Source organism: Acanthopagrus latus, chromosome 7 (genome assembly GCF_904848185.1).
Source record: "Acanthopagrus latus isolate v.2019 chromosome 7, fAcaLat1.1, whole genome shotgun sequence".
Lineage (NCBI taxonomy): Eukaryota > Metazoa > Chordata > Actinopteri > Spariformes > Sparidae > Acanthopagrus > Acanthopagrus latus.
In genome coordinates this window covers 21,819,647-21,834,603 of record NC_051045.1, presented here as the reverse complement: position 1 = coordinate 21,834,603, position 14,957 = coordinate 21,819,647, and the positions used below count along the sequence as shown (strand labels likewise).

The 14,957-nt window shown below is 39.9% G+C and overlaps 1 protein-coding gene across 4 annotated transcripts in view; it reads right to left on the bottom strand.

Moving 5' to 3' along the window:
* Nucleotides 1-14,957, bottom strand: part of nphp4 (nephronophthisis 4) — a 166,763-nt gene that overhangs the window by 63,216 nt on the left and 88,590 nt on the right. For all 4 annotated transcript variants that reach the window (XR_005075959.1, XM_037103458.1, XM_037103459.1 and 1 more), the window contains one exon: nt 10,106-10,158. Coding sequence is in view for 3 of the 4 variants with exons in the window: in XM_037103458.1 (XP_036959353.1) it covers nt 10,106-10,158 (53 nt within the window). In the remaining variant the exon portion in view is untranslated. The remainder of the gene's footprint in view (nt 1-10,105; nt 10,159-14,957) is intronic.

Sequence of the window (14,957 nt, the reverse complement as noted above, 5' to 3'; positions counted from 1 at the left end):
CCATAATGCTTTTCCAGAGCAAACACAAGCTAAAGACAAGTCTCAGCACTGGAAGTAGACTTTTGGTTAAATTATCTCTGTCTTGGTAAAAATGTTGCAAATATTAATTCAGTCCAGTTCAGTCTTTGCTGTTAATGTGTCAGGACTGCTGTACATCTTAGCGCTCTATTTTTGCATATCCTGACACCTCGTCATGTATTAACAGTTATATATTATGGCTTCAGGAAGCAAGCTTATGACTCAGTGCTACATGGACAATTTGAAATGCGTCTGCCAGACGATCATAATCACGATCAAGTGCATTTTCACGATAGATGTTAGACGTGAATTCTTCTCATCTTCACCATTTCCTACTACTTATCCACTTTTGACAAGATGAGTAGCTTAGATGTCGATTCCCAGGCCAGCTGAAGAACCTCTTGGGGGATCCCGAGGCATTCCCAAGCTCAACAGCATGCACTATACCTCTGGTGTGAGCCTGCCCTGAGGTTTCCTGTGGATTTCCACAGGGAGGAGTCTAGGAGGCTAACCCACCATCTGTTAGCGGCCTGTGCAAAAGAGCTGCTCTGAGTTCCGTCAGGATTTCTGAGCGTTTCACTAAGCACATCTAAGCGTGAGCCCAGGCACCATTTGAAAGAACCTTGTTTTGACCTTTTGATCAAGGGAATGTTTAAACTGATCTGATGAACACAGCTCTGCAAATGTTCACTAGACTTCACAACTTCATATTCATAGCTTCATTATTTCATCCCAAATAGAAGTGATAGGTTAACATCTGAATTGTAAAGACTGGAATGCTTTGGTTAAGGACTATTTGAATACATTTTCTAGAAATGTGTCATATTCCATTGGGAAATGTTCCCCCCACCTAAACCAGAAAATAGGCTTCATCTAAGACATCTCACTTGAGGGAAGAGGATGGCTTTTTCTGTTCCAGCCCCAGTCATTATTTAGGCCAATCATTCAGGCAATGTTAAACTGAACACATGAAATGTACTGCTTCTAGTCCAGTAGATAATTTACCAAGAAAGACTTGCAATGATGTAGTAGATGTACTACATTAATATGTAATGGAAAATTTGTCTGATTATTCAAAATTAGGCCTAAGTAGAGTTTTTATCTTGTAAAGTATAGGGGAAACAGATCCATGATGTCAAAAACAGCATCATTGACATTCTTGTGGCCAATAGTCTTTAATAAGCCTGATGTGTCTTCAGTTGGTCTCATCTAACAGTTTGTATGGGAGCATTGCTGAATTCCCTATGCTCCGAACAAAAGGCTCCCTGGAAAACAAAGATGCTGCCTTGAACCGTATTGAACAGTAAAAAAGGCACTCATCCATTGATCTGTTAGGATACATAATCTGACTGACTCTGTACTGACATACATTGATTTACATTAATTCCCATGAACTTTAAAATAGATCAAACAAACATTTCCAATGACTTGCTTTGCAACGTGCTTCGGGATGGCAACAAATGTCAATCTGTTCCTCGCAACACAGATAGCTGCAAAAATGGACACAGACAACTTATGACCACTATACTATTTAATATCGACATGTTTAACCTAATCACATTTACATACCAAATCTTAAACCTCAAGAACCTTAGGCCTAATATTCCCCTTGAGTTTAGACTAAAGTAACTTCAAGCTTTGAAATGTCATCTTATTCCGCATCATCTGACAGCACCAAACATGTCCTATATCAGCTCTAACCAAATATTCAATGAGGATATATGATGTTCTCTTAAACAGAAGACACTGCGCTCGGTGACAATTTGTTCCGTTTTGAAATGTTGGGATCTTCGAATTATGAAAAATCTGTTGGCTTGAGCAATGTTTGGCTGCACAGCCTGAGCTTGTCATAATATGATCATCTTTATTTATACAGCACTTTTAAAATCAAAAGTACTTCACAATAGAATAAAAAAAAAAAAAACTCAAAAAACATACACAAAGTATGTTTTAAGAAGGGACTTCGGAGATCACTGACTTAGCCAACCTGATTTCCTCAGAGACAGATTGTAATGTCATGACTGACCCTCCGGCAGGTCAGTGAGGTTGAAGAGGTTCAGCTGACCCTAACATTTGCACTAAAAGTAGCCACACCTCAAGGCAGGGTGGGACACCGTGCAGGAGGAGTTGAGGTAAGGACATACAAGTCACACATATGCCATAAAAATAAAAACAAAAGTTCATGAAAAGTGCTTATGTTAAAAGTCAAATATCTGCTGAATATAGTAAAGTAAAATATCTGTATCTTAAATTCATCTCTGTTATTTTTATGTCAACAACAAACAACAAGACAAAGAATATCTAGTATTGTTGGGCGTCATTGGAATCCAACCTAACAAGCTGAAGTCTCTGCTGCTGTTCACCCTCAACAACATTTTACAGTCACCTTTAAATCCTTCCTTTTGAGTGTTTGAATACTGAAAAGATTTATGGTAGTGTATCTTTTTAAAAGAAAAAATGATTCTAAGATTCTAAACCAAAGTCATTTAACTGATACTTTGCACACTTGCAATTATGTTACTTTAGATGGACGCACAATCCTAACATGAGCTCTTTTGGCTGTTATGATTGTTCAAAATGTCCTAAAATGTCAAGATCAGTAGACTGTCACAAGCCAGTCCTCACAAGTTCTGTGAAGCTGGATCACATTTGATTACATACACGCGCACATGTGATTTCACATTGAGTCACCACATCCTGCACACAGAGAGTGTGAAAGACACCGTCCTCACTCTGCATGTGAGGATCTCACACATGCACGTGTGTGCACACACACACACACACATGCACGCATGCACACACACACACACACACACACACACACACACACACACACACACACACACACACACACACACACACACACACACACACACACACACACACACACTTAGCAGTAGTAGTGGCATGGATATGGCTGCCAATGTTCCGAACTCAGCCTGTTTGCCCTGACAGCCAAGCAGATCATCTGTTCACACGCTGGCTTCATGAGATCTGCATGTATGTTTATGTATGTGTGAATGTTTCCCTGTCATTGCATATACATATGTGTATTTATATAGAGCAGGTTTATCTCAGAGCTCTCTTTTTTGTGTTTGAGGTGTGCTTGTATGTGTTTGTCTAATGATTGTTCATTTGGCTGTTCTTTTTTTTATTTGTGTATGTGAGGGGGAGAGACAGAGGCTGGGGTTAAAGCTCATCACGTGGCTCGCAGACAGGCTGTGAGAAAAAGGTGTGGTTTGAAAGGGAGGAGGATTAAGAGGGTGATTCAGTGGAAAAGATGGAGATAACTGGAGTGAAATGTTGAGAACAAAGGGTGTAGGCCTCGAGCACACAAAGAGGAAAATATTAGAGAGAGAATGGGGCAGTGCCAAGGCAAAGTGTGAACATCGCGAGTTGAATGTAAGTAATGATGCGTGATAATTGCTTGTGCAAATGTGACAAGAGAAAATAAAAAGTAAGGATGAGCAGTACGGAGGGAATACTACAAATAGACATATTACCCCTAGTGATGATAAGGAGAAGCCAAGAAAAACTAAAGATTTTTTTACACATCAAAGTTTTTCCTCAGTGATAAAGGCTTGCAGAGACCATATTTACCATATTTAGAGACTTTATGGTAGAGCTCTGCCAACTCACAGATTTAACGTTCATTAACTACAGCTCAGTAAATGCACCATTGAAAGGTCATCATTAAGGCAGATGATATCAACCGTCACAGCTTGTTTAGACACTATTTATTATGTGAGTTATGATCAAAATGGCTTGACACTTAAAACTGCAATACCAATATTTGGGTCTGGCAAGAAATACAGCATTCAGATAGACTAATTCTGTCTGTAAAGACACTACTTGTAGAATTTTGATGTGATTACAAAATTCTGATGGCATAAACTTTAATCAGCACATAAATAAGCTCTTCGCCAAGCTGTTATTCTTGGTCCTACTATTCATCGGTGCCAACATATGATATTTTCTTATCCTACACATATTATTGAAAAAACAAACAAACAGCATATTATAAAATTCATCAAAGCCCTTTTCACATAAGCTGTCAACTTTTCTAGCATGGGAGCATGTGTGGATGGGAGCAGTCATCAATAAGGGACATATTTCCCACCTCAAGATCAAGTGAATTTCAGGCAGTGTTACTGCTTTCATGTTGTAAAATGAAAGCAGTAACATTGCATGGACAACCCAGCAAAGGGTTGTACCTGATGAGCAGACAAACCAATCATAAGCCTCTTTGAATATGAGAAATGATTACCTGTCTCACAAACTTTTTGAATGTTAAGTACACTGCAAGACCTTTGGCACTGGAGAAAAAAAAAGGCTCCTTGTCTATCGTTTTTGACCCACAGACACATATCGTACATTTGGCCTTGCCCCAATTTGCCTCTCCTTCCGCTAGTGGATGGCATCCGTAATAAGTGCCACATTAATGCCATCTGCTAGACCGCTTCTTGCTCCATCTATTCCAGCACTGCCGTGGCATGTGTAAAAAGGTGCAAGACGGAGATATTCCTGAATGTAGCTGCATGTGCGAAGAATGAAAAGTACTAGCAGTGCCTGAAAGGTTATAATATATGTTAATATTAGTTAAGTGATCGATATACAAGTCACTGCAACAGTTTTGATTTTTTGTTGGTTTTTTTTTCAAATTCTATAAATTGAAAAAAGGATTGTGAGAGAGAGTCATGTCGCTCTTTAAGTTTTCAATCGAGACCAAAATTATCTTGATGTCTTGCCCTTTCCAATTACACAGACAGAAGTGGCATTACACCTCTTCATCTTGTGAAACCGACGTCTTAGTGTTCCAAATAATTTGTCAGCCTTAAAATAAATGTAACACCACACTTTCCATTCACATTTTCTGGAAAGTTATCACAGCTAATGTGCCTTAACATCACAGATATCTGAGAAATTAAAGTTCGAGATGATCAGTTATGAAACAATCCATCTCTAGCAAACTGATGTTAAGCAGCATATTTAAGTACCAGGGTAGTTGTGAGAGGCTAAGCCGTCCCCTCCACAGTAAGAGGGTCATCAGACAAACACCAGCATTTACAAAAATCGATTGCAATTTCAAAGAAACCAATTGATACTTTGGTTTCACACAGGAATCAATCTTGAATTAGCTCACACCAGTGTTATACAGTAAATCACTTTCCAGCGATCTTACTTCATAGCATGGAAATCATTTTCCACTGCCTGCTTAAAATACATTTACCCTCTCACTGTCTTGTGTTAAGGCAGAAGGATCCAGGCTGGTGTGCTACAACAGAGTTACACAATAAATAGCGCTCGGAAATCCTGAATCATATTGCTGGGAAGACATTTGATCCGAGGACGAGTCACTGACTTCCATTGTGTGTAAGAGAGCTGCAGAAATTAGGTCTGACTGAGCCACGACCAGCTGCCAAACAGCCCTCTGCCAGCAACAAACTGAAACATGGCCTCACCTCTAGCCCACGGACTATGAGACCACCTGGGTCAACAGAATGCGAGCATGACCCTGAAACTTGACCGCAGCCCGATGTGAAGAATCATCATCAACACGGACAAACACAGTCAGCTGCTTTACCGAATGCTGGCTATAAATAGCACGAGATCCTTAGTATTCTGCAAACGGAGAGTGTCAGAGATCAATAATTTATGCGAGCAAGAGAAAGTTGTCAGATCCAACAATGCCTACAGACAGAGCAGGAGCGTACTGCTTGTTTACAGAGCCATTTCAGAGAAGGATGCCATTGATTAATCAGCAGTCAACAGTCAGGTTGAAGAGGAAAGAAAAAAAAATAGTTAAACAGCAGAAAATCATTTTAGGATTGAAACGAGTGTATTCTTATTACAGTATCTTTGAAAGGGCAGGAGACGCCAAGACCGGGAGAGACACTGACACTGTTTCTGTAGCACGTTGTGACGGCGGCATGGCTTCACAAAGTGAGCACCCGGGGCACTACTGACTGCCCTTTGACCCCTTGTGTACTTGTGTGTAAAGTAGAATGGACAGGATAATTACCGTAAACCTAAAGGGGAACTCCGTTATCCTTAAACCAATGGGTCAATGTATAGATACAAGAAGTTATGGAATTCGTGCAGTAGATTGCCTTTTTTTTTCAACCATGGATAGGCTCAGATTGTTATTCTTAGAGTTTGACATTAGAGTCAAATCATTAATTTAATCAGAAACAGCCACAATGTCACCCATGCCAAATCCACCAGACTCCATTTACAGAAATAATTATCATTGCTGAGAACACTTAATTAAAAGCTGACAGAGCTATCATGGTTCAACATTCCAGTTTCCAATGATCACCAACTCACCACCAATTCTGATGTGAAAACACTGGGAAAGTTGCGAGAGGGAGGTCAGACATCAGTGAAGCGTTGGAAATACAGCACGTAGAGCCAGAGTATTTTTCACAAATTACACAGCGAATTAAGGTTTAGTTTCCACCAAGAAACAGAAACTGTGAAGGTGTTGGTTCACTTTTATCTTGTTCCTGACCATTGTACATGAAGCGTGTTTTTGATGGTGAAAATATTATGGTTTCTGCAGATGGAGTCTGGTGGATTTGGCGAGAGTAATGGCAGCTGTTTCTAGCAGTAAAAAAAAAAGGGGGTTTGACTCGAACTAAACTGTCTATATCTGGATCCTTTCCACATTGTTCTCAGCCTCAGACTACTTTGGCAGTTGAAGCTGAGGCAATCTACTGGACCAATTCTAAAACCTTTTGTACCTATTAAGCATTCACACACCAAAATATGTTTAAAAATGCCAGTTATTCCCCCTAGCAGCTGCTTTAATGATATTTTTGGCCAATAGGAGCAGCAGCACATGCTGGAAACACAACATGTGATCGTGTTTCTTAACTGTGTTTCTATTTACCCAACAAACGCCAGTCAAATATTCACTTTCCTTTTGGACTCCTGAGGAAAATATCTGGCCTCTGCTGGATACGTGACATTCTTCACTAGCTTACTTTGTCAGTTTGGTGAGAGGCAGCCAGTGAGTTTATAAGAGCTTTATACAAAAAGTGCCTCCTGTGGCTGGACACATGATGGATAAGCCCTGCATTTGTTGGCTTGAAAACCAAAACAATGTGCAAACAGATGCTGGTACGCTCCTTTCACAGAGGAGAAAACAATAATCCAATAAAAAAAGTTATTTAGGGCAGTTTAAAAGCAAGACCACTAAACATTTGAAGGAAGAAATGACAAATAACATGAAATGAGAAATGACATCTTCTTTGATCTAAGTAAAGGCACATTACAAAATGCACTCCTGCTTAATGTCATACCTACAGCCTTAATTGGTCTATTACAACTGGCATGTAAGCTAATGCTAGCAAACCTGAAACTGAATGAAAAAAATGAAATTGAGTGCCTTCGCAAACATCATTTCCTGCATGTGACTCCACTTGCTTACAGTAAGGTAGGAGACACATCCTCTTTTTATCCATTTTACATTGTGTGCTTCAGCTCTGGTCTGGTGTAAAACTAATTGCTCCTTTTGGGAAAATGTGGGTGAACTTTAACCTTTAAACACTGGCGATATGAATTAAGCATCGACTAATCTAGTGTGGAAATAATTGTAGGGTCTGCAAGGATGTTCAAACAACAACACGCAGTGAAAATAACAATTTCTAACTAAACTAATTTGGTCTAGTTGGTAGACCAGATAATTTTTTTGGAATTAAGAGTTGAAAAAGAGACTACATGCAGAGCAGTATATCCAGTTAAGCACCACGGTCTTCTGGTGTCATCCCCTAAGAGCTGCCCAGTATGACCACAGTCGTCTCTTGTTACCCACTGGGAGCTGCCCACTTGCAGGCTTCCACCGCCCTCGCTGCTTAATCAAAATGAAGGTCGATTTGTGGAGTTCATGGGTGCAGCGCTCCCACAGCTCACAGCCCCTGTTGGTTCAATTTAAAATGAGTCGACAATACAGACAGTGGCTCATTTTGGCCCAGAGAGCTAACACTGAAACAGAGCTGATCTCCCTCCTCCTCCGCTCTGTGGCACCGTGTTAGTGTGTGCGCGCGTGTGTGTGTGTGTGTGTCCCTGGCCTCATCCTGAGAGAAAGCAGCATCCATCACTACTCCCAGTCTCCTCTGGCACTTCCACTCAGGCTAAGGGATGGTGGTAACGCCCTGTAGCTTAGCTCAGCCAGCACGAAGAGATACACGCAGCACACATGCAGCAACACACATGCAGCAACACACACTGTTGGTATACATTACATATGCTATGATGTGTGGTAACTCACTAAGAATGGGATATGAGTCAGTCATCGTCGCCCACCTCAGATGTGATGGATGGGTGATTATGGTGCAGCTGAAATTATCATTGCACAATTGATCAGTATATGAGCTGCCTGTGGGGAGCCTCTAATATAAACTGATGCTAATGTGACATTTAATCTAACTTGATGCAGCTAGGCATGATTATCTTCATCAGCATTACTTCTATTTCGCAGATTTCTGTGGTGATTTAAATGTTCGGTGATTGACACACAGAGATGTTTTGTTTGCTTTTTTTTTTTTTGTTTATCAAGAATAATATTTTCAAAACTCACCCACACGCTTTCCAAGCCAGCTGCATACATATTCAGTTACACTCTGGCTGCGGGATATTTCGATGGACTCAATCACTCTATGAATCTCGTACAGGTGAGTCAAAAGATTAAAAGAAAAAAAAAAAAAAAGCTTCTAAACATGCCTCTTCTATTACTAATGCCAACTATATGTCCTAATCACATCGCCTGTTGCAGATTTAGGACAACATAGCGCATGTTTTCTGATGTTTCTTTAAAATGTATAGCCTTGACCTGCAATTTCTGTCACCGAACCAGACAGAGCACGACAGTAGGTTAGCCAAGATTTATGATCTTTGTCTAAAGAGCATGAACAGGGAGCTGTATTCACGGAGAGGGAATTGCTAGAGGGGCTTCCTGATTCTGTCATCTGGCCAGGCATCACTACAGGTCGGCTGCTAACTGGAATACATTTATATCATTTTCCTGGTACACACAAGAGCCAGATAGTATGTGAGCACTTAAAAAAAACAAACAAACATATTTTCATGATGCTAATTCACTCAAGGGGATGGTAGAAGAAAAGACAAATGTTTCCTGACAAGGTCATTGGTAAAAAAAAAAAAAAAAAATGCTCTCTATGTGCAGAACGTGCAGCTTTCTATTGGTCATCTATATAACATTTAAAGCACTGTGGAATTAAGTCTATATTGTTAAAACTACACCAGAACAGATTTCTAATTTACACATTAGTCTAACACTGAGCCTAAGGCCCGTCTGAGTTGACTCTGAACACATTATTTTTACACAATGGTATCAAAAGGATTAAATGTATCAGGAGAAAATAAATTCTTGCTTTCACATGCTTCTCCAAAGTATAGTTCTAAATAAGCCTGCAACAGAACAAATAATTATTATTTATCTATTATTTATCTATTGTAAAAGTAAAAGTAAAATGTACATTCACCAATATATCTATTTCAGAGATGTTAACCTCTATATATTGGTATCTGCATCAGCCCCAAAAATCGAGTATCATTTTTGGCTCTACCCCAAACTTTGACTTCCATAAACCTTGTTTCCAGATGTAGCAGGCACCTTTATTGGCTAAAAAAGCTTTGACAAGCCCACTGTTGGCTAGTCGCCCAGCTCAGAATGGCAGAGAAACAAAGTTAGTGACTAGCTAGAGAAGAGGGTTGGATAGTGAGAAGCTATAGATTTTGGATTACAAGTAGAGTAAAAGAGAAAGAATACTGGATTTGGGCAGAAACACACCTCCAAATGAATGAGAATGTTGTCTGCTGGATGTGTAAATAGATGCATGCTTTCTGTTGTCAGATGTATTTTCGGCTCGTTCCGCAGACCTCCTGACAGAACATTTGTATACCTTTTGAGAGAAATGTGAGTGCAAAGTGAAACTGGAACGCTTGCAGTCCAAAGTTGCTCGAGTGAAAAAGCTGGAACTTTTTTGGAGGAGAAAACTTTCCTAGGACTGGCTGTTTTAAGACTTAAGGTTAAGTCGCCTGTTTGTCTGAGTAGGTGTCTTACCCCGGGGCCTTGAGGAGAATCCGGTGGAGAAGCTGGTGGAACATATTTTCGACCTAAGAAACACAAGCAAAAAGACAGAAAAAGAAAAGATAAAGACAAAAACTGACTCCACGTTGTAAATTGTAAAAGTTTAAATATTTGTAAAGTGAATCCCTTTTCTGTGTGTACTTGTTGATGCATTCACTTACATTTTACTTGGCTATGTGCAAACTGTTTGATGTTTAACGAGCTTAATTAACAACTTTGTATGTGACCCTCTGTGTACCTGGCAAAACAATTATATTGATAGTGTTGTTAGACATTTAATGGAATATTAGCTTGTGAGCAAAAACAGAAGGTGACAGTAAAGTGTCATCTTTTCAGATTGCTTTTCTTGCTAATTGGATTTGCAGTCAGGTGCATCCCCGAGTAACCACGTGAACTGAATAACTTCCGCAAAGTAAGACTGAGACACCAAATCTACTTAGTGACAAATCTATCCAGTTTCACTAAGATCAGGAGGCAGAGTTGGATTTAGATGTCACACTGAGTATAAAGTCCAATAATGCTTCCTGAGGTTTTTGGTTGGTAGCCATGGTAATACTGAAATGAAAGGCTTTCCAGCATCTCTTTGTCCTCCTCTCCCACTCTTTCTCGCTCTCTGTGCTCGGCTTGACTGGCCTTTTGGAAATTGCCTCAGTTGCCTGGGGTGTCTTACTGTAGCTCCCATCTGTTCAGACTATATGCACACAGAGTGGACACAGTGCAGAACCGGTTGGCTCCCTGTCACAAATGTGCCCTGGCACCCAACTCCCCAGCAGCCATTTTGTTTTTAGGGCTTTCCATTTCCTCACAGTCCCGAGCCAGTGGCGAATGTGTTTCACCTCGTTAGCCGGGCTGGCGTGTTATTGGCCATTCATTCATGATCAACGAGAGGCCTTCTTGACAGCTGATCAAAGTGGCAGATGCACGACAGGCAGATATCAACACCTATATGTGCACAAGCAACAGGGGACTCGGAGAGAACATTAAGACAAATATGTAAAGATGATGCATCATTAAAATTCATTAATATACATCTGTGTCAGAACAGCATGATCGCCTCTATTTCACGCCTCTCAGCATTAGAAGCAGGCCATGGTCTTGTGAACAAGGAGGTATTCTGCATTACAGACTCATGCAAATTTGTGGATGAGAAAACCCCTTTAACTGAAACTCATGTAGCTGCCATCATGAATAACTTAGCTGGTCATTTTGAAAACACAGGATGGCGAACGGTCTATTCCAGCACATTCAAGAGATTTCTCCTCATTAATAAATACACATGCATCAAAGACATTAATTACATATTCCAGACTGGCCTTGGTGTATTATGTTTTTTATATCCTCGTCTGTGTGCCTATGACTCTCTGTGTTTAAGGTTTTATGGGGGTGGGGGGATAAATTGATTCTTAGATGCATCGTGATTCTCTTTTGAAAGATTATGTCTCAGGAATTTAAAACTGAATTTTTGCGATTATGAATGCCTGCATTAGTTTTGAAAGATGGCACAAGACAGTGTAAAACCAGCTGGAGTAACATTTTACGCAAGCTGACGACAAGTAAAGTAGAAAAAGGTGGAAAAGTGATGTTTCTACTTGCTTTTTTTTACATGACGCTATTTTTCAAACCACAGCAAGCTTGTAAAGCTGAGAGCAAAGATTATTGTGAAATGTTGATCTTAGTTTGCCTCGACTGAAAGCTGTTGAAAACTCAACCGCTGGCTGAGACAAACCAGCAGCTCCTCTCAACGGTGGTACCTTCAGGCAGTGAATGTCAGCAGAGGCAGGAGGACAGAGGACAGGAGGAAGGACTGATACTGACTGATGCCTGTGTTCCTCTTTCTTTTCTAAACTTCAATCAGAATTTTCAATGTCAGGAATATCACTTTTTTTACTGATGTTTTAGATGTGTTTCCAGTGGGATATATATGCTCTAAAAACAATTTTAAGTTCTATTTGTAATACAGATACATTCTAATCCGGTTCTGAATTCATTCTTTTTGACTAAAAAAATGAAAGAACTGGACTGGGTTCAAATACCTTTACTACAATCTAACCATTACCCCAGGACAAAAAGGCTCACATACGGAAGCATTTTGGCTTTGACGAAGTTAAAGGGATATGGGACCGCCTACACGGTGTCTGACTTAACTATTTATGGATCAATACAAACACGTTATGCTTTAAGTGTAGCAAGTTGTCATGTGGTAAGAGAAAATACATCATGTGTACAAATTAGACGTTCGGATCCATCAAAATGCGCCATCGATCATTTTCATCATCGCATTGAAGCCCCTGAATCAGAATCCAGTTTAACTGTGAGGTGCCTTATATCACCACAATTAAAAGCCTTGTTTTCCACCACACAGTTCAGTTCATTAAACATTAGAATGTTTTGTTCTTTTTTTTTTATGTGTGAGTGTGTTTCCATTATCAAAAGTTGTGGATGGTATCAAAATAATCGTTTGGTGCCCTGATACCCTTCTGTTGAGGTACCTAGCACACTGTTCTGATGTGGGAAAGAGGCAATTCTATCTGTTGTCAGTAGGTCAGTAATGTACAGTATTGATCAAAGTGTGTCAGTTAATAAATACAGCAGCTTTTCAAGAGACTCCCCTGTTGTTTCCCAACTGCTGGAAAAGTGAAGGTCGGTTAGCCCCAGAGCATTTCTTAACAACCCTGACTTCATTTAAGACTAAAACAGATCTAGGTCATGTTTGTGTTAAAAGGGACTTACTTACTTACTGAGAGTGCCTTGGTGGCAACGTTTTACCTGGCTGCAAGGAAACATTTTTCAGATTTTCACCGGAAACAATAAAATTGAGGTTGAATTTCATTTTAATCTAAATCAATAAAAGAAAGCAGCGCACTTTAATGTCAATGCACCCACATATGCACACACACACACACAATCTTGGAAAAACATAGTCCAGGATGATTAAGGCACTGAAATCAAAGAATGACAGATATTCCGGATCTCATTCTCCTCTGAACACTATCCCAAATCATTCAGGCTTCTTGGGCGATCCTCTGAGGACACTTGAGCACTGATTAAAATGTCATTAATAGACTTTGCCAAAAGCCTTCTCCACACACCCATGAAGTAGGCGCTGATCAACGCTATTCTTCTCTCCCAAGATAAGTTAACAGCATCATTAGTGGGGAAATCATTGAGTATACGGCCGGGGTCCACTCAAGTTCTCTCTGCTGTCACAAAGATTGAGTGGCTGCGTGTAGTGTTTACTGCACTTCTAATCAATTCACTGACAGACACAGAGCAAATCAGCAGTTTGGGTTTCAATAAGGCTACGTTCACACTGCAAGCCTCGAGATGCAGACGGTGGCACATCATTTATCTTTGGCTGTGTGCGGGATGTGGAATATTTAATCAGAACTTTGTTTCAGTGGGAGGCCTCTTTAAAGCTCGGGGTTCAGGAGTTATTTTTGGCGGGATATTGTGGAACGGTCACGCTTAATTGGGAACGACGGAATAAAAAAGCCTCTGCTAGAGAAATTCATCAGCATACACTGCAAACCCCCTTAAAACTGAGGAGAGAAAGAGAAAAGGCTTTATTTTCACATTCTTAATCAGTGCACTTATAGAAAGTGAAGAACTGCCAATATGCGTGGTTGCGCCCTGCAAACATGTTTTTCAAAGCTAAAATGCCACTATAACCTCGCTTATATGGGAAAACAGTATGTCTCCGCTGCTAAAAAGGTATTTTTCAGAGATTTGCTGATTTTTCCAGCACAGCAGCAGAAAAGTTCATGGAGGTCTGGAGGAGTGTGAGACAAAGCACAGCGATGATGTAAGCTGGATGAGCAAAATGTGGAACCTGCCTGGATCTGGATTTCCAAGGCTTCTTTTTTTTCCATCCCGAATATTTAAACAAGACCCCTGTAAACTTGACAGGATGATGGCCTTCCTGTGTGGAATTACAACAACTGTTACCAGGTTTTTATGCTATAAGATGGATAAATGATAAAGGGCTAAGAACCCTCTGCTCTTCACCATTTGATTAAAAAGCCTTTTCTGCAGAACTACAGAACTAAGGACAAACCTTATTACAGGTTAGAAATAGGTGGGATTTGGTTAAAAAAAGGATCTTCATGCTCAACATGTAAAATAGTATTACCATTTATTACATTAGAGGCACATTCTGCCGTAAGCACTTAATTTAAAGCAAAATTGAAAGAGAGAGTACACATTGTTGTGGCTGATCTAATAGTCCTATTGTACCATCTTAAAAGATAATCACAATTTGGAGCTTAATTTGTTTACAGGTTTGGCCAACGTTCCCGACTCTATCACTAGTAAAAACACTGTATTTTACCAAAATAATTTCTAACATCTTGGAACAGCCATTTCAGAGTTTGCATGCTTCTGTATTTGGTTTTTGATTTTGGTTTGGCCGTTAACTTCTGACTTAAATTAAACAAAAAGACATTTTGACTTGATGGTGGTGCTAAAAGATAAATGATCTGACAGGCTGTAAAAGCTGTGTAGTGTGGCCAAGGCACAAGGGGCACATGAATGCGCGTACCATATTTTAGTTGCAGGAACATTTCACTCAAAATTTCAAATGACAACCTCATGGTAGGAGTAGAGAAAAAGTCGGGAGATCGTCAAAGTCAGTACGATTGATCTACTTTCGGGGACGACGATGTCTGTGCAAAATTTGTCATGTAGATGTTGAGATATTTTACTGGATAAATAAGAACTGTTGACATTAGTGGAAAAGTCAAGGGATAACCATTTTAATAGGGTTTTTTTCTTGTAGTCACCATGGCTATTTGTATGAATATTTCAAGGCAAATCATGCCAGTTGTCC